We start from the raw sequence: 26,706 nt of genomic DNA, 5'->3' as shown, positions 1-26,706 counted from the left end.
TCACACTATTCCCGTTTTCTCTGTCAGGCGAAGCAAAGCGGTGGTTGAAGGCGGAACCAGCTAATTCTATAACATTATGGAATGATCTGGCGAGGAAATTTTTGGAAAGGTTCTTTCCTTCAGGCAAAACTGCAAAGATCAGAAGTAAGATAGTCGCCTTCAAATAGAAATCGGGGGAGTCTTTATACTCAGCTTGGGAAAGGTTAAAGGGGCTTCTTAGAGACTGTCCTCATCACAATCAGACAAATAAAGTGTTAGCCCACACTTTCATTGAAGGGCTACATCCTGAGACAAAGATTGTGGTGGATACTGCAGCGGGAGGTCAAGTGTTGGAGAAAAGCTTCAATGAGATATATGCATTATTGAACAAATTTTTCAAAAGCAATCTTGATTGGCAAGGAGAGATGGTCAGACACATAGTGCAAAAATCTGCAGGGGTTCTCGAGTTAGATGTCGTCTCTGCATTATCAGCGCAGGTTTCCATATTGGCTAACCAAGTCAATAAGATGACCTTGGTTATTAACAAGCAACAAGCTCAGCAAGTGCAACATGTTCAAATAATTTGTGAAGTATGTGGAGAGGGTCAGACGAGCGACTTATGCTTAGTTAATCTAGAGTCTGTCTATTTTGTGGGTAATGCAAATAAGGGCCAGACAAATCTATATGGGAACACTTACAATCCTAACTGGAGGAACCACCTAAACTTTTCTTGGGGTGGAAATCAAGGTGCTCATAATCAATATAGGCCACTAGCTCCTCAACATCAATATAGACCACCACAGGTTGAATAACCCACGAACTCAACGAGTCATATTGAGGAGATGCTAAAGAAATTGAGGGCTGACCAGCAGACCCAAGCAGCAGCCCACTTAGTAGCTATTCGTAATTTGGAGCGACAAATGGGACAACTTGACAGTGCTCAAAATAATTGGCCAGCTGGGGCTCTTCCTAGTGATATTTAGCCTAATTCTAAAGCTCAAGTCAATGCAGTTACCTTGAGAGATGGAAGAGTATTAGAAGAAGTTCCAAAGAAAAAGAAATATATGGCTAGTCCTGAAGGAGAATTAGTTCCCAATCCAGTTGAGGAGAATGAGAAAGAGAGCAAAGGATCAGAACCAGTAATTTTGACAAGGCCACTACATCAGTTTCCACAAAGACTGCAGAAGCAAAAAGATGATGCGAAGTACAAGAAATTCTTTAGATATTTTGAGCCAAGTACATGTGAATTTGCCTTTGGTGGATATTTTACAGGAAGTGCCTAAGTATGCAAGGTATCTCAGAGATATTGTGAAAAACAAGCGAAGATATACAGAGTTTGAAACAGTTGTACTTACTGAAGAGTGCACTGCTAGAGTTTAGAGTAAACTTCCTCCTAAGTTAAAAGATCTTGGGAGTTTCACAATTCCTCTGTCTCTTGGAAAACAAGGTAGAAATATTCTGAGAAGAAGAGAAGTCAAAGTCTACAACCACATTTGTAGTTGTCTTTCTGCCCTTAGTGAACTTGAAGCTGGGAGAAAATCCATTGAGTTTGTAGCACTTATCAATCAAGTGCCCTGACTTCTTATAGTATTTACAGATGAGACTAGACCTAAGTTGATCAAAAACCAACCTTTGATTACACTACCTCTGCTGTGGCTGAGGTTGAGTCAATTTGAAATTATTAGAATTGACATTGAAAGAAGCAGATTCAGGGTGAAACTGAGGATATGTACTGATTTGCCTTTTTTTCATCTTGCAAAACGATGTTATCAAAACAATCAAGAGAGGGTAAATGATGCATCATCAACAAATTGCTTTTAACACCTACATAGACCTCATTCAAACCCTTGAGGAACTGATGGACTTTGTCCTTTTCTTTCTCCTTTTGCAAACCTTCTTTAGCAGCACAACTACAAGAGTTTGCATGACTACTACACATAACACCCAACTCATCCCATATTTTCTTAAGTTTGTTAAAATATGAAGCAATGTCGAGAGATCCCTGGTAAGTGGATGCAAGTTCTCTTTTTAGTTCAAAAACTTTAGTCCTATTTACTGTCCCATATCTATTATTAAGCTGTCTCCATATACTTTCAGCAGTATCTGAATATTGCACACTCTCAGCTATATCTGGGGAGATCACTGGTCATCCATGATATGACCATATTATTACAATAATCCCATTGCCTAAACTGAGGAGAATTTTCTGGAGGCTTAACACAGGTCCCATCAATAAATCTGATCTTATTTCTGGTAGATAATGAAACAATCATACTACGCTTCCAAGCTCCAAACCCATTCCCCGACAACGGTACCACAACAAGAGAGACTCCAGGTACATCAGAAGAAAGGAGAATTAATAGGGAAGAGGGATCAAGTGTGTATGTGGATGATGAGGATGAGGAAGACACGGGAGGATCAAGACTACCCATATAAACAAAATAACACTAATAACCATAAGCTCAAAATCATTAATTAAAGATTGCTAATCATTTTTTATTAACAACTCCCATTTCATTTCCATTAGTAGCTTAATTCATAATTTTCAAATTATTACAAGTTTATAGATATAATAAAAAGCATGTTTGCCAAAATACCAACACATCTAGTTCAATTCCCAACATCAAACACCACCCACAACCTGTCTACGGAGCCTCTAAGTATGACAGAAGAATAGTATGGAAGTGCCGGCAACAAGGCCCTGGCTATGCCTCAAGACACAAAGTGTAACATCAAGTGACATCGGGCCCGGAATAGAGTAGGGCTAACGAGGACCAAAGTTTCCCGTTGCTGAATCACCTGCATCCATTGAAGATGTAGCGCCCCCTACAAAAGAAACGTTAGTACATATGGAATAGTACTAGTATATAAAGCTAATTGTCCTTCTTCAAAATAGAATGCCAATGTAAGAAAGGGAAAACCACGGAACAACAATCAACAATCAATGATATCCAAATGTCCAAGTTAAAACATAAAAATTTCCAAAAAACGAAGATAATATTATATATTTTTGGTTGGGAGATCTTTAATACCTACATACCACTGTTCACAATACCACCGTTCACAATACCAATACCACTACATTTTTAGCACGGAGTCCGATCACGACCCGATCGGTTAGGCCGTCTCATCCGAGACATTAACCACAATCACAATTTCAATTATAATTTCCAGCACAATCACCACCATGTATGCGGCATGGTGTCCGATCAGGACCCGATCAGCTAGGACATCTCACTACAATGCCGTGTGGATTGACATCATCCTTTTCTATCAATCATCTCATCCCAGTTAAGGGGAATAATTTTATCACATCAATCTCATACCAAATAAGGGGAATAATTTTATCACATCAATTTCATCCCAAATAAGGGGAATAATTACAATCCACTCCTATACCAATACGTGTAGTTTCGGGATTAGGTTATTTCAACCTACCTTTCCTTGGTGACTATCGATATTCCCAAAAATATTTTTGATTTGCTTGTAAAGGAAACAACAATACAAATTCATTTACCTCATAACCTTTCATACCGTATATAGCCTCATTGGCACTTTCAACATCATTATTTCATTAGCTCTCTTGGCCATACATATGATTCTTCATTCATGGCACAATGACCGTATTTCATATTTCACACTTCATTTCTTCCTTTTCATGGATCATCATCACAAATATCAAAGAATAAAATATTCCGAAAATCACAACTTTAGGTTCATTAGTAATAAAGGCTTTAAACACAATGGATTTCTTTCCAAGAAATGGAGTAAAATAATTGGCAATCAAAGCACAAGTTAAAATCATAAACAAGTAACGCATCATTTATTCTTGAAATACTTTTTCCCAAAAAGGGTAATACACCATTTCAACTCACGAATATGTAAGAACGCAAAACACATCGAAACTACTTACAAAGCATAGCATTGGTTAAAACAGCCACATATGGGCATCACTTGAGTTCATAAGCTTTTAAGCAATTCTATTTTCTTGAATTCAATTTTGGAACAGTTGAATCAAAGCTCATTTCATAATATTTCTCACATCATCTTATTTCATTGGCACCATTGGCCACAAGTATAACTTTCACTCATGGCACGTTGGCCACACTTTATATCCCCAATCCACTTATTTCACTTCCAACCATCTTTATAGATTATCAATAATAAGACATCTCCAATCAAGACTTTAGGTACATATATGAGCAATTAAGAGTCCTAAGCATATTGGGATTTTCTCACACAATTTGGCATCATAACCTTCATTTGAAATACGACTCAAAGACATAGCATTTTAATACACATATCATTCTTGAACAAATTCCCAAAGGATAACATAATGTGATAGGAACATTCAGAACACGTTTTGAATACATAATTTTCAACACTTTGCTTATTCGGGAGAATTGAATTTATTGGGAACAACTCGGAACATAGAATAAGGAACCTGAGACAACCATACTTGAAACTTACGGGAACATCATGGAATTCAATTCTAAGAGAGTAATTTAGCCAACATACCTCGCTTTGAGCTTTTCTTGAATTACTACAATGTCCCGGAAATTCTAGCAAACCCAATCTATTTTGAGACATAACAAAATTGAACACAAATTAAGAAGGTATTCATGATTTCAGCACATTTGAGCATTTTATCAAACACTAGGTGTGCAAATTTGGCTACAAGGTTCTTCTACAAGATTTTCTTCATTCCACAACCCAATCCTTACTTATTTGAGCTCAACAATCTTCTCACAAACCTTATTAGTACAAGCACGTATAAATAATACTATGTTAATTACCCAACATCATCAAGTCACTATTCATTACCTTCTCCAACAAAACTCTAGGTTCAAGAACATCCATTTCAAAAACTAGTGTTGTATCTTATCCAAGTGGTGATTCCCAATTAAATTCGTTCATCAATTAAGTTATCAAGTCTATTGAAATCATTAGAAACTCAAGACATATGTATTTATATCAATTCATCACTATTCATCATCTTCTTTATCCAAACATAGAATTCTCAAGACCCACCCTTAGAGTTCACACAATATCCCATTATAACTTCAAATAAAACTCATAAACATGCTAACCATACTATATATATATATATATATATATATATATATATATATATATATATATATATATATATATATATATATATATATATATATATATATATATATATATATATATATATATATATATATATATATATATATATATATATATATATATATATATATATATATATATATATATATATATATATATATATATATATATATATATATATATATATATATATATATATACACATGCGTCGTGATGGCACCTAGTCTCTAAGACTACGTAAGCCGATTTCAATTACATTTTGAAGCCATTTTTGTTTTGAATTAAATAGGTAATCAAACCTGACAACGTAAACAAGTATGAATACAACTACCACCCAAGACTGGTAGTACTGAGTCACGAACTCTAACTGAATACATGGAATGATCACGAGGACCGAATATACAATATTTTTTGATTACAAATTAACAGTACAATGAAATAAAAAGACTCCAAGGGACTGCGATGACTAAGCAGCTGTACCTTGAATCCTTACGATCTCGCTTTAACTCTGCTCAAGTCCGATATCTCCAATACCTGGCTCTGCCCAAAAATGTGCAGAAGTGTAGTATGAGTACACCACGATCGGTACCCAGTAAGTATCAAGACAAACCTCAATGGAGTAGAAACGAGGTACAGTCAAGACACTCACTAGTCTAATAACCTGTGCAATATAATATACAAAATAATAGGAAACAAATAACATCAAGGCAACATCAAACAACCAATGATATGCACAGTAAGAAAATAAAATCACTATTTAATATCGCTAACAATTAATAAATACAATTATACCCAGTTAAATCAAGTTCTTTAATTAAATATCTTTCACATATAATTCTTACGAATAAAACTCTTTTTCAAATATAATTTCGTCGAATATATATCTTTCAAATACAATTCTTTTTGAATAAAAATCCTTCCAAATCAATATTTTGCATATAATTCTTTCAATTAAAGAGTCACCATGTGACACCTCATTTCAAAATCATAAAAATATGGGTTTCAGCCCATTTTCATATTTTTCGTAAACACGGGTCTCAATCTATTTTTCATATTTTCACGGCACCTCGTGCCCATAATTAAATCATCATATTTCCCCGGTACCTCGTGCCCTCATTTCATATCAGAACTGCACGGATAACTCACGTGCCAAATATCATTATCACTTCATCATAGCACCTCGTTCCCACATTTCATATCTCAACTGCACGGACAATTCACGTGCCAAATATACTCATTATTTATTCACGGCACCTCGTGCCCACATTTCAATTTATAATTTGCCTGGCAATAGCCACATGCTCTCATTTTCAACATAAATCGGATTGTTATCAATTTACCAACAACAAGACAAATTGCACAAGGTATAAAATTAAACATAAATCACAACATCACATGAAAATCATCAACACCACAACCCGACATCATTACATGTCGTCCCTGACAATAGTCACCCTTATCGCTCCTATTGCAACCCTTATCACTCCTATAGCCACCCTTATCGCTCCGCCCAGACAATATCAATAGACGCCCTTGTCGCTCTTATTGCCACTCTTATCGCTTCTATAGACACCCTTATCGCTCCGCCCAGACAATATTCCAACAAACACAACAACAGTGAAATGCCACCCTTATACCCACATAATATCAACGGTGAAATGCCACCTTTATCTCCCCAAAATAATAACTAACACAACACAACAATTTACACAGAAAATTAATACGACAACATAATAAAATCAATTCATACCACAATTTGCCCAATGGCCACAACCAAATTCCAAAGATATAACAAAATCAATTAATTTCACAACAAATAGCCCAAAAGCTCCACATAATGTGTACAATACCCAAAGACAATCAATAGAGATCAAAATTACTCAACATAAAGTAAAGTCTTCATTAAATTCAAATTTTCAATAATTATATAAACACCTCTTCTTAAGCTCATTTAATTAATTATTTACAGAGAAAAAATCCATAATAAAATTCAATTCCAATAATTATCAAACCAACAAATTCACGGAATTACATAAATAATCAAGTAACAATCACATCAAATTGTCATATAACAACAGATTCAACAACAACAAGGATTTAGGCACGATATATAGATGATTAAATATATACCAACAATTACCCAATTTACCACACAATATGCTCAAGACTTTAACTCAATAAAATTTACACATATAAGCCGAGTGCGTACTCGTCACCTCGCATACACGGCTTTTCACATTTCAAAAATGGCACATAAGACTCGATGCCTAAGGGATAATTCTCCCACTCGATGTTAAGCAAGATACTTACCTTTTTGAAGCCGATATTCCAAAATAGCCTTCTTGCTTGAATTGACCTCCGGATAGCTCAAATCTATCCAAATTATTTGTATAACTTCATTAAAATTGATCGGAAACAATTCCGGATAATAATGAGTCGACTTAAAAATTTATTCCAAAAATTCAACAAAAGTCAACGCGGGGCCCGCCTCTCGGAACCCGACATAATTTTCATGAAACCCGAACACCCATTCCGATACAAGTTTAACCATATCAATTTTATCAAATTCCGATACTATTTCGTCCCTCAAATCGTGAATTTTCGTTTTGAAACTTTTCTTCAAAACCCACCCTTTTCCTCAACTCAAAACACAATTTAAATGATAAAAATAAAGATAGGATCATGGAAATAAATAGATTCTAGGTGAAGAACACTTACTCAATCGATTTGCTTGAAAAACCCACAAGGAATCGCTCAAAACCGAGCTCTACAAGTCAAAATGTGATAAAAATAGCCTAACTCTCGATTTGGAAAACTTATAATCTGCCCAGGTCTGAAAGCATCGCGAACGCGGAGAGAGACTCGCGTTCGCGAAGAAGGAAAGTAAGGCTTTCCAGAAAAAACTCTTCGCGAACGTGAGGGAAGGAGTGCGAACACGAAGCACAAGGGACAGAAACTTCGCGAACGCGATATGCTCTTCGCGAACACGAAGAAGAAACATGAGGCTGCCATGAATAGCTTCGCGAACGCGAGTGTCTAATCGCGAATGTGGTGGAGGAAAATACAAACCTTCGAGAATGTGATGGGATGAACGCGAACACGAACGCGAAGAAGAAATATAAGGTGGTCAGCAGTAACACTTCGTGAACGCGAGGTGATCTTCGCGAAGAAGAACACCAGAAAACAGAAACAACAGTTCAAAACTAGAAGGAAATGGTCTGTAGCCCATCCGAAACACACCCGAGACTCCCGGGACCCCATCTAAACATACCAACAAGTTCCACAACCTAACAAGGACTCGCTCGAGGTCTCAAATAACATCAAATAACGCCGAAAATACAAATCGCACCACGAATCGAACTTATAAACTTCCAAAACTTCCAACTTCTAAAACTCATGCCGAAACCTATCAAAGCAACCTAGAATGATGTCAAATTTTGCAAGCACATCTAAAATAATATAACGGAGCTGTTCCGACTATCGGAATCGTATTCTGATCCCGATATCAAAAAGTCAACCTCGATCAAACTTTCAAAAAATTTGAGTTTCGCCATTTCAAGCTTAATTCTACTACGGACCTCCAAATAATTTTTCGGACACGCTCCTAAGTCCAAAATCATCATACGAAGCTAACGGAACCGACGGAACTCCATTCCGGAGTCGTCTTCACACAGTTCCGACTATGGTCAAAATTCTAGGACTTAAGCTTCCTTTTAGGGACTAAGTGTCCCAAATCACTTTGAATCATCCGGTAACTGAATTCAACCACGCACACAAGTCTATACGCATAATACGAAGCTGCTTCGGGCCTTATGCCGCCGAACGGGACTTAAATTTTTGAAACGACAAGTCGGGTCGTTACATTCTCCACCTCTTAAACAAACGTTCGTCCTCGAACGTGCTAAGAATCTTTCTGAGGACTTTAAATTACTGAGTATATTCTTGTAAACATACTTGTGGGCGATTCTACATTCCTGCAATTTAACACGGGTTCGACAACACCATCTCGATTAAGATTATTTCTTTTCTCCATTCTTATAAGCTTTAGAGCAAAAATCTCTAACTCTCCAATCATTTCCAAAATGCCTGATTTTTACTTCGACGCACGGTATTAGTCTTAACTGGCTATAGCAACTCGTGCCTATGCACCCATCAACTTTCTTGATAGTGTTGAAGTACTTCAAAAATATTTCGGGGTATTTCATTCTTCCCCGCTTAGGATCATTCGCCCTCAAACACATAACATATTTTGTCTCTTCTTTTGCACGTCTCAATCTCCCAATTTTTTACTAACTCCCAAATTTTTCAGAAATTTTGGCAGAGTCTCCCCTGTAATTAGGCCTAACCACCTACCAGAGTAACACCAAAATAACTCCTACAACACATCCGCAACCCAACAAAATATCACAAGGTATATATCAATAACATTAATCTCAGTATTGCATTATCATAATGATATTAGGACATGAAGCACATTATATGTATGCTCATCACCACATCTCTGGTCTTAAAAGTTGTTCATAATTAATTATAGCATCATCAATTAATCTCATATTAACCATCACCTCGTTTCGAATTTTCACAACACTGACAATAGAATGTGAGGCATGAAGACCTCATGATTACTTACTCGGATTAATGAGTCACATTTAACGCCACCTGGGCACTCACCTCATAGGCTAAAATTCAATATTTATAGCACGAAAATGGCTGAATATAAACAGAAAATATAAAAGCATTATCAAATAAGCCTAACACGCATGACTCCCTATTAATATTATTGCACAAATTAAATTTTACAAGGGAGAATTTTAAACTCATAAACATTTCACCACAAGGACCTCGTCCTTATATAACTTCCATCGCATCTTGCATGTCAGTTTAAATATTTCACACCATATAAAAATATGAGGATCTCGTCCTCAACTCCGAATCACAAGTATTTTGCACATTGTACCAACTGAAATTTCAATTTCCTTTCTTTCTTCTTTTCAATAAATTTCATAAACAGTTTTCACAACACATAATGAACCCTCATATCGGTAGGTCATATAATTCATAAAAACTGGAATCAATTATTCCGAAACACATTAAACCCACAGTAATGAATAATAAAAATTACTTTTGGACTTATATCCCTCACTGGTGTACAAAAATAAAATGACAGACACGGGTTCACATCTTTAAATCTCCCAACAGGGATAAACATATAAGTGGGTCACAAATTTACGAAGCTCACCTATAAATGGAGCATAATAGGAGGACTTACCTCAATATTCGGAACCAAATCAAATTAAGGGAAAATATCCTTTTATAATAAAAATCAGGATCGTACCTGTAACGACACCATCTGGTGTATTGACCATAGCCAAATCATAGTGATTATATAAACGGGTTGGGCCTCCACCTCTTAGGCGCCCACTACCCGCCTGTCCTTCACCTCTAGATGATTGTGCACGCGGAGTATTAACTGGAATAAAGTTTGTAGCTGGAGTGCTCTGATGAAATTCACCCCTCCCAAGTCTGGGACAATCTCTCATGATATGCGTAGTATCACCACACTCATAACAACCCCTCTGAGGTCGCGACTGCTCGTACTGAGTCTATGCCGGATAACTGGAATAATCACTATAAGAGTCTCGTGTCGGTGGTGCACTATAAACTGGAGCACCCCGAGTAATCTGATGTGCGAACTGAGATGACCGACTACTCGAGCCTTCGCTATAATGGGTTCCAGCTGAAGAGTAAAATCCATTGAATCCTCCAGATCTTCGAGACCTTTTGGCCTCCTTAGACTCCCTTGCCTCGCCTAAAACACCCTCAATTTTCCTTGCAATCTCCACTACTTGTTGAAATGGAGCATCAATTTGCAACTCTCTAGCTATGCATATTTTAATATCATAATCTAGCCCCTCAATGAATCTGCGGACCCATTCTCTGATCGTAGGAACTAAGATAGGTGCATGACGGGCTAACTCACTGAACCGGATAGCATATTCTGACACTGTCATAGTGCCCTGACGCAACCGTTCAAACTCCGTGCGCGATGCATCTCGGAGAGTCTGGGGAACAAACTCTTTCAAGAACATTTCCGAAAATTGAGTCCAAGTTGGTGGTGTTGCATCGGCTGGTCTACCTTCTTCATAGATTTGCCACCACCGATACGCTGCGCCTGACAGTTGAAATGTAGTAAAGGCAACTCCGCTCACTTCCACAATACCCATGGTGCGGAGAATACGGTGACAATTTTCCAGAAATCCTTGGGCATCCTCTATAGCTGTGCCACTGAAAGTTGGTGGATCATATTTCTTAAATCTTTCAAGTATCTTTTGTTCTTCTTCTGATGCCTCGAGCCTAACCTCAGGCCAAACTGGAATAACAAGTTGTACCAGTACTACACCCGGAACCTGACCAACGTGAACCTGCTGCTCTAGAGTTGTAGTAGGAGTCTGAGCTACTCCCCTAATCTGCGAAATATTTGGTGCAACAGAGATCAATCCCGCTTGAGTTAATGTACCAAACATACTCAGGAACTGTGCTAAGGTCTCTTGAAGTCCGGGGGTAACAACATGTGCTTCTGGTACCTGTCCCCCAGCTGGAGCTACTAGTGGCTCCTTAACTGTTGTTTTGACCGGTGCTCTAGTCGCAGCACGTGCCCTTCCTCGACATCTACCTCGGCCCCGGCCTCTTGCAGCCCTAACAGTATGTGTGGATGCCTGCTCAGCTAACCCAGTAGCACGTGTCCTCACCATCTATGAGAGAATGGAGATACAAAGGTTCAAATTCCAAATTCAACAAATTCCGCACGACATGAATAAAAGAATTGGAAATTTTCTAACAGTTCTCTAGCCTCTCGAAGATAAGTGCAGACGTCTCCGTACCGATCCACAAGACTTTACTAGACTCGTTCGTGACTCGTAGAACCTATGAATCTAGAGCTCTGATACCAACTTGTCACGACCTAAAATCCCGCCACATGCGTCGTGATGGCACCTAGTCTCTAAGACTACGTAAGCCGATTTCAATTACATTTTGAAGCCATTTTTGTTTTGAATTAAATAGGTAATCAAACCTGACAACGTAAACAAGTATGAATACAACTACCACCCAAGACTGGTAGTACTGAGTCACGAACTCTAACTGAATACATGGAATGATCACGAGGACCGAATATACAATATTTTTTGATTACAAATTAACAGTACAATGAAATAAAAAGACTCCAAGGGACTGCGACGACTAAGCAGCTTTACCTTGAATCCTTACGATCTGGCTTTAACTCTGCTCAAGTCTGATATCTCCAATACCTGGTTCTGCCCAAAAATGTGCAGAAGTGTAGTATGAGTACACCACGGTCGGTACCCAATAAGTATCAAGACAAACCTCAATGGAGTAGAAACGAGGTACAGTCAAGACACTCACTAGTCTAATAACCTGTGCAATATAATATACAAAATAATAGGAAACAAATAACATCAAGGCAACATCAAACAACCAATGATATTCACAGTAAGAAAATAAAATCACTATTTAATATCGCTAACAATTAATAAATACAATTATACCCAGTTAAATCAAGTTCTTCAATTAAATATCTTTCACATATAATTCTTACGATTAAAACTATTTTTCAAATATAATTTCGTCAAATACATATCTTTCAAATACAATCCGTTTTGAATAAAAATTCTTCCAAATAAATATTTTGAATATAATTCTTTCAATTAAAGAGTCACCATGTGACACCTCATTTCAAAATCATAAAAATACAGGTCTCAGCCCATTTTCATATTTTTCGTAAACACGGGTCTCAGTCCATTTTTCATGTTTTCACGGCATCTCGTGCCCATAATTAAATCATCATATTTCCCCGGCACCTCGTTCCCTCATTTCATATCACAATTGCACGGACAACTCACATGCCAAATATCATTATCACTTCATTACAGCACCTCGTGCCCATATTTCATATCTCAACTGCACGGACAATTCACGTGCCAAATATCCTCATTATTTACTCACGGCACCTCGTGTCCACATTTTAATTTATAATTCGCATGGCAATAGCCACAGGCTCTCAATTTCAACATAAATCAGATTGTTATCAATTTACCAACAACTAGACAAATTGCACAAGGTATAAAAATAAACATAAGAAAATCACAACATCACATGAAAATCATCAACACCACAACCCGACATCATTACATGTCGTCCCTGACAATAGTCACCCTTATCACTCCTATTGCCACCCTTATCACTCCTATAGCAACCCTTATCGCTCCGCCCAGACAATATCAATAGCCGCCCTTGTCGCTCCTATTGCCACCCTTATCGCTCCTATAGCCACCCTTATCGCTCCGCCCAGACAATATTCCAACAAACTCAACAACAGTGAAATGCCACCCTTATACCCACATAATATCAACGGTGAAATGTCACCCTTATCTCCCCAAAATAATAACTCACACAACACATCAATTTACACAGAAAATTAATACGACAACATAATAAAATCAATTCATACCACAATTTGTCCAATGGCCACAACCAAATTCCAAAGATATAAAAAAATCAATTAATTTCACAACAAATAGTCCAAAAGCTCCACACAATGTGTACAATACCCAAAAATAATCAATAGAGATCGAAATTACTCAACATAAAGTAAAGTCTTCATTAAATTCAAATTTTCAATAATTATATAAACACCTCTTCTTAAGCTCATTTAATTAATTATTTACAGAGAAAAAATCCATAATAAAATTCAATTCCAATAATTATCAAACCAACAAATTCACGGAATTACATAAATAATCAAGTAACAATCACATCAAATTGTCATATAACAACAGATTCAACAACAACAAGGATTTAGGCACGATATATAGATGATTAAATATATACCAATAATTACCCAGTTTGCCACACAATATGCTCAAGACTTTAACTCAATAAAATTTACACATATAAGCCGAGTGCGTACTGGTCACCTCGCATATACGGATTTTCACATTTCACAAATGGCACATAAGACTCGATGTCTAAGGGATAATTTCCCCACTCGATGTTAAGCAAAACACTTACCTTTTTGAAGCCGATATTCCAAAATAGCCTTCTTGCTTTAATTGACCTTCGCACAGCTAAAATCTATCCAAATTAATTGTATAACTTCATTAAAATTAATCGGAAACAATTCCGGATAATAATGCGTCGACTAAATTTTTTTTTTTCCAAAAGGTCAACAAAAGTTAATGCGGAGCCTGCTTCTCGGAACCCGACATTATTTTCATGAAACCCGAACACACATTCCGATATAAGTTCAACCATACCAATTTTATCAAATTCCGATACTATTTCGTCCCTCAAATCGTGATTTTTCGTTTTGAAACTTTTCTTTAAAAATCACCCTTTTTCTCAACTTAAAACACAATTTAAAAGATAAAAATAAATATAGGATCATGGAAATAAATAGATTCTAGGTGAAGAACACTTACCCAATCGATTTGCTTGAAAAAACTACAAGGAATCGCTCAAAACCGAACTCTACAAGTCAAAATGTGATAAAAAAAAAGGCCTAACCTTCGATTTGGAAAACTTATAATATGCCCAAGTCTAAAAGCATCGCGAACGCGGAGAGAGACTCGCGTTCGCGAAGAAGGAAAGTAAGGCTTTCTAGAAAAAACCCTTCACGAACGCGAGGGAAGGAGTGCGAATGCGAAATGCTCTTCGCGAACGCGAAGAAGAAACATGAGGCTGCCATGAAGAGCTTCGCGAACGCGAGTGTCTAATCGTGAAGGCGGTGGAGGAAAAGACAAACCTTCGCGAACGCGAAAAAGAAATATAAGGTGGTTAGCAGTAACACTTCGCGAACGCGAGGTGATCTTCGCGAAGAAGAACACCAGAAAACAGAAACAACAGTTCAAAAATAGAAGGAAATGGTATGTAGCCCATCCGAAACACACCCGAGGCTCCCGGTACCCCGTCTAAACATACCAACAAGTTACACAACCTAACATGGACTCGTTCGAGGTCTCAAATCACATCAAATAACGCCGAAAATACAAATCGCACCACGAATCGAACTTATGAACTTCCAAAACTTCCAACTTCTAAAACACATGCCGAAACCTATCAAAACAACCTGGAATGACGTCAAATTTTGCAGGCATGTCTCAAATAACATAACAGAGCTGGTCCAACTCTCGGAATCGCATTCCGAATCCGATATCAAAAAGTCAACCACCGGTCAAACTTTCCAAAATTTTGAGTTTCATCATTTCAAGCTTAATTCCACTACGGACCTCCAAATAATTTTTCGGATACGCTCCTAAGTCCAAAATCAACATACGGAGATAACAAAACTGACGGAACTCCATTCCGGAGTCGTCTTCACACAGTTCCGACTACGGTCAAAATCCTAAGACTTAAGCTTCCTTTTTAGAGACCAAGTGTCCCAAATCACTTTGAATCATCCGGTAACTGAATTCAACCACACACGCAAGTCAATACGCATAATACGAAGTTGCTTCGGACCTTATGTCACTGAACGAGACTTAAATTCTTGAAACGACAAGTCGAGTCGTTATATTTCCTATGGATTTGATCCATAATAGTGTTAGTGTTATCACTAATTGATGTTATATAATCATCCTTGTGCTTGAAGTGTATCCATGGTGGAAGAGATTCTCCTTCTCTCTAGAAATCAATTCCAAGTTAAAGAACTAATGATTTCTCTCTCTAAACCCCTTGTTTTAGCCCCTTTAAAATGGCCCCTAAAGCTGCATAGCCTCCATGCGTAGGCTATGCACAAAGGCTACGCAGGGTGGACTTCTATCCCCCTTTAGTTGGAAGCTGCTGGATTTGCCTATGCAATGGTATGTAGGCTACGCTGCTATGCTGCGTAGGCTACGCTACTATGCTGCGTAGGCTACGCAAGACTCGCGTAGCTGTTCTGCCACCATTTAGTAAAAAGATCATAGAGTCTTGTAGGAATCTCCAAATGACAAACGGTTTGAAACATTAGAAACTAGGAACATATAACTTTCCTTTTATAGGTTATACACCATATAACCCTTCCTATATTTAGAGTTATTTGCGTTTGAAGTTAGGTCTTGTGCGAACTCACTTGAAACTTTATCCCATCATATAATTTTCAACTTGACTTAACCTTAGGGCTCTTCTTAGACCATAAACCATTATTAATGCACCTCATACATATATTATCATGATCAATTGATATCATTCAAATTATCAGTCTTGTTCATACCCGAATTAATATAATTAGTTCCTGCCAATCTTCTTAATGGTCTTAAAACACTTCAAAAGTTTTATGGGTGTTACAGTAAGGTTGAGGAAGAGGTTCCAAGAAGCTGTTTCATCTGTGCAGGAACCCCTCGAAGACCTATTGAAAATGATGTCTGACAGTTACAATCCAAAAAGGAAGAATAATTCATTAGTTAAAATTTCTGGCACTGCTAGGGTAAACAAGAAAAGAAAGACTGCCTCTTCTATATTTGTAGTGACTCCTCCTACAAGAGGGAGAGCTACAAGGAGTCAGAAGAAACAGAGTGAGGCTGAACTGGAAAAAGCCCTAGAAGAGAGTAAAAGAAAAGCTGCTACAAAGGGAAAGAAGAAAATGGTTGAGCATGTTGAGGAAGTTGAAATTGAGGAGATGGACCTGGTCCTTTATGATGAAGAGGAGATAGAGGAGGTGGAGGCTGTGACTCCAAAGGCAAAGAAAATCAAGTCTTACAAAAAAAAGTCTCATTTGAAGACAAAGTCTGCAGAGCCTTCTACCTTGGCTAAAAGAACCAAGTCTACCATGAAATCTAGGAAAATGAAAGTAGTGGAGGAAGAAGAAAGTGAATATGAAGAAGAAACTGATCAAGAACATGACAAGATGGCTAAGTTTGGGAAAAGAACCATCTTGAAGGGTAGACTCCTCAGGGACTTGGAGGAGGAAGGGATAGTGATGCTACTAGAAAAACTACAACTGCAAGGTTAGAAAGACATGGTCCTTCAGATGGATGGAAAGCTTTCCAGAATTGTGATTGTGGAGTTCATGGAAAATTGTTAGATCAAAATAACAGAGTCACTGGTGTGGTGAAGGGGGTGTTAGTAATCTTCGATGACAAAGAATTAGGAGAGATTCTAGGTATACTTGCTGAAGGGTACAATGATTACAAGAAACTCAAATTGCCAAGTCTATGATAAGGAATTGAGAGAGATTCTAGGTGTACCTGCTGAAGGGTACAATGATTACAAAAAACTGAAATTGCCAAGTCTAGAGAACATTACTACCTCCCTTGCCATTACAAGAAAGTTTGCTGACAATGAGTTAGAGCTAGAGGCCAAGACTTTATACAACAATAAGATGAAGCCACCCCCACAAAGTGTTGTTTGAATTTGTTAACAAAGTCGTGTTGCCCAGGCAGGAAAGAAGGCACATTGCCACCTACATGGACCTGGTCTTTATGGAATGTCTGGATAGTGGGAGGCAAATCAATTGGCCTGAGTTTATCATCCAGCTTCTTGATAGGGTACTAATTGGCACCAAAACTCATGCCATACCCTATGATTTCATTCTCACAGCTGTACTTTCTCACTTCAAGGTACCCCTCAAGAAATGGAATATTGGTACAAGCAAGGATCACTTTGGGGCAAACACTTTGACTGCATGTGACTATGAAGTCTGCACCACTCCCAAAGAACCTTGTTCATCCAAAAAGGTACATGTGAACAGCAAAGTGCGAGCCTTGGTGCAAGAGAGTGGGGCTAAGGATGCTGGAATTGAAAGGCTGAAGAGGAGGTTAGCAGAAGTAGAAACTGAGAGAGATGCTCTTAGAGTTGAGCTTGCAAATGAGAAGAAGAACAATGAAAACATTCTTCATGATATGTTTAAACTGTTTCAAGCCAAGAACCAAGAACCTGGTCCTTCCCAGCCTTAAGACCTTTCTAGCCTAGTTAGACAAACCAGTGACCCGGATGGGATTTTTTTGTTCCTTTTGCTCATGATCCAGTATCTTTATTTTCTTTGTGCTTTGTGGATGACTAGTATCAATGATAATCAATTGTTTTTGTGCTCTAACTGTTTGTTGATGCTTCTTAGGTGGCTAATATCATTAGATTGATAAATGATGCTTGACTCCATGATTGTATTTGAAGTAGCCCCAGTGGCCATGAGTGATATTTATTAAAATCTAGTTATCTAACATAATTATGCAACTTTTTGATGATGCCAAAAGGGAGAAAAACAGGTTGCGCTTTTTACTTTGGACTGTGATGTTTATAACCTAATGAACCTAGTCCTTGATGATTTGTGACCTTAAAATTGAAAGTGTTCTAACATTGTGTTGATGTTGCACTTAGTTGAAACAGGTCCTATGCTTACAAAAAGAACATAGTTTGTCATCATAAAAAAAAAAGGGAATTTGTTGGCCCAAGTGAAGTTTTTTTTGATGATTGACAAAGGAACTCAAGCATGAACCAGGTCCATACACAGTGTACACAGACACAGACAGATTCGAGCATAAGCCATGCACGTGAAGGAGATAAGCTTAAGTGGTTATATCTGATATCTCCTGAACGGAAAGGTTGCATAATTGATAAGGAGAATGACTCCTTACTCGAAGAGAACTCTATCCTAGATAAGGGAAGAGTTAGAAGTTGAAGATAACTAGAACTCTTCCATCAAGGGAGAGTATAGCATTAGAACTCTAGTTTTTTCCTATTCTACTAACTCTATATATTTCAGGATGTTCTCATTTTACAGGTAAGCACAAACGCTGAAGTTAAACATGAGTTGAGAGCAAAATAGTAAGGCATTTTGCAATCAATTCGTGTGTGATTCAAGTGTGCAAACCTGAAACTACATGAACCAGATAGAAGAACCAATTCTAAGTGTCTGTCTTTTATTCTAGTTTCATTGTAGTAGGGCTTTCAAGTTGTACCTTTCAGCTTTATCTAGAAGCAATTGTACTATGTACTCTTAGTGTTGTATTCAAGTTTGAGTTAACATGAAGTTGTCGCAATAGCTAGAGGCTGGTTGCCACAAAGGGTTAGAGGTAATCATAGGTTTACAAAGAGTTTTATAAATACTATTTTTTGACTCAGTGATTTAGTGAAGTATTGAGAATACTGGGAAGTAGGTCGTGATTTTTCACCTTTTGATCTAGGTATTTTCCACGTAAAAATACTTGTATTTTTTACTTTCTGCATTTATTATTCCGCAATATTAGTATAAGGAACACATAGAAAAACCAAGTCCTTCTATAATCTGTGCATGTGAAAAATTGGACAGCACACAAATCACCCCCTGTTGTGTGGTATGGAGTATAAAACATCATCATATTAAATCATCTTCTAGAATGCCAAAATTCTTATTTTTTTCCAATAAATAATATTTGACTTTGTCCATATTTTTTTTCATTAAGAAATTGTAGAAGGAGAATTAAATGCATATAGTTGTAGAAATAAATTGAGAGAGGAACATAAAAAGAGAGAAAAAAACGTAACTTGCACTAACTAACGTTAGTATGTTCCTTCTGGGTTAACATACCTTATTTTGAATAGTAAAATTTTAATTGACTTTAAATTCCTAAATATTTGGATGTAAATCCCCATAGCTCAAATGCAGAAAAGAAATTTAATAATTAACATTTTAATCGACTTTGAAATCCTAAATATTTAGAAAATTATTAAATAATTATTTTGTCGAATGTGAAAGAAACTTTTTAAAGGGTAAAAAAACGAACAACATTTTGCTAAAGTCTTTCGTATTTCTAATATAGTATAAATATATATTTCGTATTTCTAACATAGTATAGATATATAGGAATAAAACAAATCACACCGTTTAGTTGTTTAAAAAGGGTGGAGATTGAACCCATTGAAGAATGACGAATTAACGGAAAGAAGGACTTATAGAATGTTCGTTGCCCCTCTGTTTGGCCTTTGATTGTGTAGCTGTAACAGCCCAACTATCGAGTAATTTAAAAAATTTGGTTACATTACATACCATTATATTACATTGAAAAAATTGATATTTTGATTGAAGAGATCAGAATGAGGTTGTAAGTTTTGACAAATATAGCAAGTTTCTGGTGATAGTAAAGATCTCCACCGAAGAATTAAAAATAAGTATAACTTGAGAAATTGAAATAAAAACTTAAAAAATATTTTACTACATTCCTATGTCATATAAGAAACTAATGAATTCTGTATGATTTTTAAAAATAAAAAAAATGGACAGGGTATTTTACCACTTTTCTAATGTGACCAATAAAGGAAATACTAAAACTATTTAGTGATTAAACTATATGTTTTGTTTAACATGTTTAAAACTTGAGAAATTTATATAAAACTCAAAAATTTCAACTTGAGATTTGCTGCATTCCTAATGTCACTATTCAAGGAAATGACAAAGTTTTGAAATGATAATTGTAACTCTTAGACAAAAGATGATAATTAAAAAGGTTAATTAACCAATACAAGAACATAATGAAGTTTCGATAAGTTAATTGTAACTCTTTGACAAAAGATAGTTTTCTGACAGTAAATAAAAAGGTCTATGCCAGCGAACTAATAGTTTATTATAATTCTAAAAATTGAAATAAAAACTCAAAAATTGAATTTACTGTATTTCTGATATCATCATATGGGGAAATAATAAAGCTTTCTATTAATTGTAAAAAAGGTTTAATTAATGAACACAAGAAAGTTATAAATTGTAAAGATTAATTATAATTACGATTTTAGTCAACATCAGACGCACTTACAGATCGATTTTTTTTTTTTTTTGCTAATATTATTGAGTGTAAATAAAGTTGATATACATTTCGTGTTTGGGTTTTTTACTTTTGTTACAGTATGAGTAAAATGACGTTTAAAGAAGAGAGAATAAGACAAGAAATCATGAGATCTCCAGCTGACAAGTGTGGTATTTGAAAATAAAACTAATTTTAAATGACAAATTTCCAAATTACCCACGAATAACTTCCTTAGGTAAGCCGAAAAGCAAATTTTGTAGGACAAATGTTTCCAAAGTAAGATATCATATTAGCATGATTATAAGTAGAATTTTCTATAATTTTTAACCCTCTCATCGCCCAAAATCAAATTCCACAAGGAGGACTTGCTACTATTTCTCCTTATATCTTTGACCAATTTGCGTGTTAAATCTACATTTTTTTCATACTTTGTCTTGGTATCTATAATAATATGATTGGATTAAAAGGATCTGAATAAGAACTGGAAAACAATAGAAGTATAATAAGTGGAGCATGTCGGTTTAAAGTTGGGAGAATACATAATTACCTTTCCCATTTTTTCAACTATACATTTTAAGTTTGCGGGTCCTATAACCCCTTTGAACTTGTTCAAAGTGAATTATTACCCCCACGTGACTAAGATCACATTTTAGTTTGGCAACGAAACTCACGCACTACTTATATACTGCCACGTCATTTTTTCTAAAATGTGATTTTTTCCTTTCTTTTTCACTTTTTCTCCCACCATCTTCTACTCATCATATTTTCACCATTTTTGAACCATCAAACTAAAACCACAAGTTGAATTATCACAAAGAAACCACCAAATCCAAACCAATATTAAGCCACCAATGTCTAACTGAGAAATCAACAAATCATACAAAGCTTATTCCCAAATAGTGAAGAAAAAACCTCGAGAACACTAGTCTCATTTCTCCTTTCCTTTCTTATGTATAATGGAAAATTTAAAACTCTATTAGCAATACTATTGTCCTCGTTTACAAATAAAAGTTCCAAAGCAAAAAAATTACTCAAAAGTGATGTAGTGAATATTTTGACAAGAATGCTAGACTCATAAAGAATAGATTTGTCATTAAAGTAAATAGAGAAAGCATAAAGGACAACCTATTGTTTTCTTTGGCTCAACTACTCAATTTTTATGATTTTATTTTCTATGGCTCAAAAAAATAATTTTAGTGAGATAAGAGAGTTGGGGTTGTGGTTAGTGAGATATAAATGATGGGTGTTTAAAAGAATGGAGAAAAAAATTATAGATGGAGTGAAAGAAAAGTGGATTAATGGAGCTTGGTCGGTAAAAAATGGAATTTTTCACCCAATGTTACTGATTTTCTGGTCAAGAGTGCTTTTCTACTTGCTTTTCACGCGTTTGATGGAGAGTGTAATCACTTTCGATGCCATGTCAGTAAAAAAATGTGAAATAATTTCACTTTAAAATAGTTTAAGAGGGTTATAGAATTCCCGTAAAGTTTAAGTGTGTAACTAGTAAACTGATACTAGCTGAGAGGGGGTAATTATGTATTCTCCCTTAAAAGTTTTAGCACTGTCGCAAGTAGGGGCAAGATTTATAATAGGCCAAATACATACGCGCCCCCTCAAACTTATGTGATATTAGACACTTGAACTAAGTCTTGTTCCTATTGAACACCTGAACTCGAGCTAAACTGTTCTTATTAGACATATTGGAACAATTTCTGATTCTGTTTGATTCGAGTTCAGGTATTCAATACGAACAAGGCTTGGCTCAAGTGTTTAGACGAAAATATCGGACAAGTTTAAAGCTGGGTCGCATATGTATTTTACCTTTATATTATCCCTTCGCAGTAAATACTTATTCACCTCCATTGTTTTTACATCAAATAATATTAACTTATCACATTTAATTGATTTCATATGGTAAGAATATATGTACATTAATCATGATTAAGTGATAGAATTCTATATGCAAACACATTTCGGTCATCTATTTCCTAGATATAATCATCCTAAGTTTTTACCACCCAGCGCGAACCCAAACTTCCGTAGATAAGGTGATATTTCTTGGTGTATCTCTTAAATTTCTAAACTGAGCGATTTCTCTTCCCAATTGAATTTAATTTTCCAAACACAAAAATATAATTTTCCAACCATTACACGTCACATAAATTAGTTATGGCTAAGAAAACGAATTTTAAGTTCGCCAGTGAATTGTTTTCCCTTTGTATAGCCTCTGAGACTCAAAGCCTATTTTTAAAAATTAAACAAATATAATATCCTGTGTTTTCACGTATAATCATAAAAATATAATATCCAATATATGTCCTCCAGGTTGAATTTTTTTTAAGTTTGCATATGTTATCGCCTGCAACCCCTCTCCATTAACGAAAATGACTTTTGATTACAAAATGACTTTGGCGTTAGAATTTAGCAGAGTCAAGGACTGATAAACTCAACCAACTGAGATCAACTGCAGCTGTAGGAACTGGGTTGCTTAATTCCACTTAATTAAGCAGCACCGTTTCGCAAGCATTACGTTTTACTTGCCGCTAGCACAGTAGCACTTGATTTGGTTGCTTAATTCCACTTAATCATACCTACCATGTGTTACAGTTTTAATGAATTTTTATACATCAATTTATATATTTCATCAAAAATATTGAGTTCAGATGAACCCAGCATACAAACGCTATTACTCTATATCCGCCCCTCAGGCTAACCGCTCTTAACGTTACCAGTTTTAGATTTAAAAACATTAAACAGTTGGTGGCAATTTTTTATTGAGTTCACTTTTTTTCGAAATCAGCGTTTATTCATAAAATTTTCAATTTTTACTTGAAGATGCATTTTGAAAATTTTCAAAAATTTAAAAAACTCCAAAAAGCGGTTTTTCAAAATTTTCACTCAAATCACTCACAAAACTTCAAAAACAAACTAAACTGAAATTTATATCCAAACACAATTTTAAATTTAAAATACCATTTTCACTTAAAAACTTTTTCGCCATTTTTTCGAATTTTATAATTCTTATGTCCAAACGCCTACTAAATCTAGATAAAGAAGACATGTGAAATGATGGAGAAGAAAGGAGACCTCCACATCCTAAGGATTATGACGTTAGGTCCGTGACGTTAGCATATAATAATATTGTACAGAAAGCAATTCTCAACGAGTCATGTTCATTGGTTATTATTGATCAATGATGAATATTTAAACGATGTCACCACCCAAAATCCATTTAGTCGTAATGACATCTAACGTAACTCGCTAGGTAAGTCAGCTAACAATTAACACAATTCTAATAAAAATAATAAGAAGACAATAAGTGAAATAACTGAATTCCTATATAATAACCGAAGGATTGGTAGTACAAATCGTGAGCCACTAAGACATAGATTTACAAAGTTGGTATGAAATAATTACAACATCAATTTGGAATGTACGTACACAGAATTTGAATCTAAAACTATCAAGGACAAGTGGTAGCTATCTCCGGAAGGCAGGCACATCTTCAATGTCAGCTCCCGTCATTCACAATATCTCAGCTCCAAGATCTGCACGCAAGGTGCAGAAGTGTATTATGAGTACAATCGACTACATGCACTCAACAAATATCATAACTAACATCGACGAGGTAATAGAAACAAGAATTATAATTGATACTCGCTAATCACCTGTAAAGTTTATAATTCCAACAAGTACAGAACAGTAGTATAATCAAATCATCTAAAATCACAGATAAAATCACCTTGGTGCACACAATTTTCTTAACGTACTCTGTTCATTCCAATCTAACATATAAGGAAGATATGCAAATAAATCAGGTAAACAACCAAGGAAATTGCAAATAAAGATGAAATACAACAACCAAATATCAAATAATCTGTTTTGACGTGCAACCCGATCTAAATAGAATCACATCATGGCTCTAAGGGCCACATCAAAATTTTAGTAACCGAACCAAACTAATGATCAGCTCTCCTAGAGCCCACATCAACTAAAAATCAGTCGGTTTCTCACAATCTGCCTGTACACCATCAAGAAGACACATGGGAGGGTGACCCTAGGAGGATGGATCTATATCTACACGCAGTACGGACAACTCACGTGCAATCATAATCTTCCTAGCGTGGTCAGAGGCTCAATATCATAATTCGTCCGGTGTGGTCACATGCTCAAAATCACAGATGCATGGTCACAAGCTCAATATCATGGATCTGCACAGCATGATCACAGGATCAATATCACAATCCGCCCGGCGTGATCACGCGCATAATATCACAATCCTCCCGGCATAGTCCCAGGCACAATATCACAATCCGCCCGACGTGGTCACATGCACACTATCATAATCCTCCCGGCATGGTCACATACACAATATCATAATCCGCCCCACTTGGTCACAAACACAGTATCACAATCCACCGGGCGTGGTCACAAACATAATATCACAATTCGCCTGGCGTGATCACGGGCTACCGGTCCAATCCATATCACACATAAAGTATATATGCAAGAATACATGTACATGATCAATGAACATCAAATTTTATACTTTTGGACTGGTATAAGTAACAAGCTAAGGTGTATGCATGTGCAAGTATGATACCAAAGCTCAAATCAGCTAAATACGTCACAAAATAGCAACTACTAGGTTTAATAAGGAGATTAACCTCTATGTAACCTCAAACATGGCTCAACTGGCTCATAACAGGGGTACAAATAAGAGAAACATTGCAACATGAAGCTTAAAAATCAATTCAAGGCATATCATAGCCTAAGCACTTCCACAAGCATGGATAATACCCCGGTGCACGCACATGGGCTTAGCCCCACACATGTGCACACAACTATTACAAATAACTCAAGCAACTAGTGCTTCAACCAAGTTTAGAAAAGATACTTACCTCAAGCAAAGCCAAATCAATACTCTAGAAATGCCACCCCGCTCGAATCTACCTCCGAACGGCTCGAAACTGGCCCAAAAACACTCAAAAATATCAAATAATGCCATATGAATCGAACCCAACAATAAAGGTCGAATATTTAATCAAATACTCAAACTCAACCAAAACGTCAACCTGATCCCGCACCCCGAAGTCCAACAAAGCTCATAAATTCCGACAACCCATTCTACGAGTCCGGCCATACTAATTTTATTCAAATCCGACTCCGAATCAATGTTCAAAATCCAATTATTTACTTTAGAAAAGTTTTGACAAAACCCCCTAATTTCTCTTCTAGATTCATCAATCAAATGCCAAAATCAAGTAAAATAATAAAATTCGAATAAAAAATACTTACCCCAATCCAAATCGTGAAAATCCCCTCCAGGCTAGATCAAATCCGAGTTCTACAACTCAAAATGTGATAAAATAACCGAAACCTTCGAATTATAGTACTTAAAACATATGTTCCAGGTAAACACCTCGCGATCGCAGGACCAACTTCACGATTGCGAAGCACAAAACTTCACTGCCTCAGAAGACTCTTCGCGTTTGCGTCCTTAGCCTCACGAACGTAATGCCCAAATATGCCCAACCTTGGCGAACACGACATCAACCTTGGTGAACGTGAAGGTTACTCTACCAGCCCCCAGTTTTTAAATGTGAACGCGACCTCGTAATGCAAAAGCGATACAACGAACACTCAAAGCTCCGCGAACGCGACCATATACTCGCGAATGTATTGGGGAAAAGTACCCAGCTCCGCCATACACATCGCGATCGCGGTCAAACCTTCATGATCGCGAAGAACACCTGAAACACCAGAAAAGTAGCAATGCTACACACCCAAAATGGTTCGAAGCCTATCCGAAACACGCCCGAGCCCCTCGAAACCCCGTTCG

General features: G+C 36.5%; 1 protein-coding gene across 1 annotated transcript; it reads right to left on the bottom strand.

Annotated features, from left to right (window-relative positions):
- Positions 1-1,687: 1,687 nt before the first annotated feature.
- Positions 1,688-2,411, bottom strand: LOC142167315 (uncharacterized). The gene is made up of 2 exons (XM_075227480.1): positions 2,153-2,411; positions 1,688-2,082 (listed from the first exon to the last, which is right to left on the bottom strand). The coding sequence occupies exons 1-2, from the start codon at positions 2,409-2,411 to the stop codon at positions 1,688-1,690; spliced, it is 654 nt and encodes a 217-aa protein (XP_075083581.1).
- Positions 2,412-26,706: the final 24,295 nt, after the last annotated feature.

Source organism: Nicotiana tabacum, chromosome 12 (genome assembly GCF_000715075.1).
Source record: "Nicotiana tabacum cultivar K326 chromosome 12, ASM71507v2, whole genome shotgun sequence".
In the NCBI taxonomy this organism is placed as follows: domain Eukaryota; kingdom Viridiplantae; phylum Streptophyta; class Magnoliopsida; order Solanales; family Solanaceae; genus Nicotiana; species Nicotiana tabacum.
This window is presented reverse-complemented; position numbering and strand designations above follow the sequence as displayed.

What these genes read in the sequence shown, in the direction of transcription:
- LOC142167315 (XM_075227480.1), bottom strand. Translation starts at nt 2,411, where the DNA reads ATGGGTAGTCTTGATCCTCCCGTGTCTTCCTCATCCTCATCATCCACA. An exon ending in GTTTAGGCAATGGGATTATT is followed by an intron (nt 2,083 to 2,152) that starts GTAATAATATGG and finishes TGCAATATTCAG; the next exon opens with ATACTGCTGAAAGTATATGG.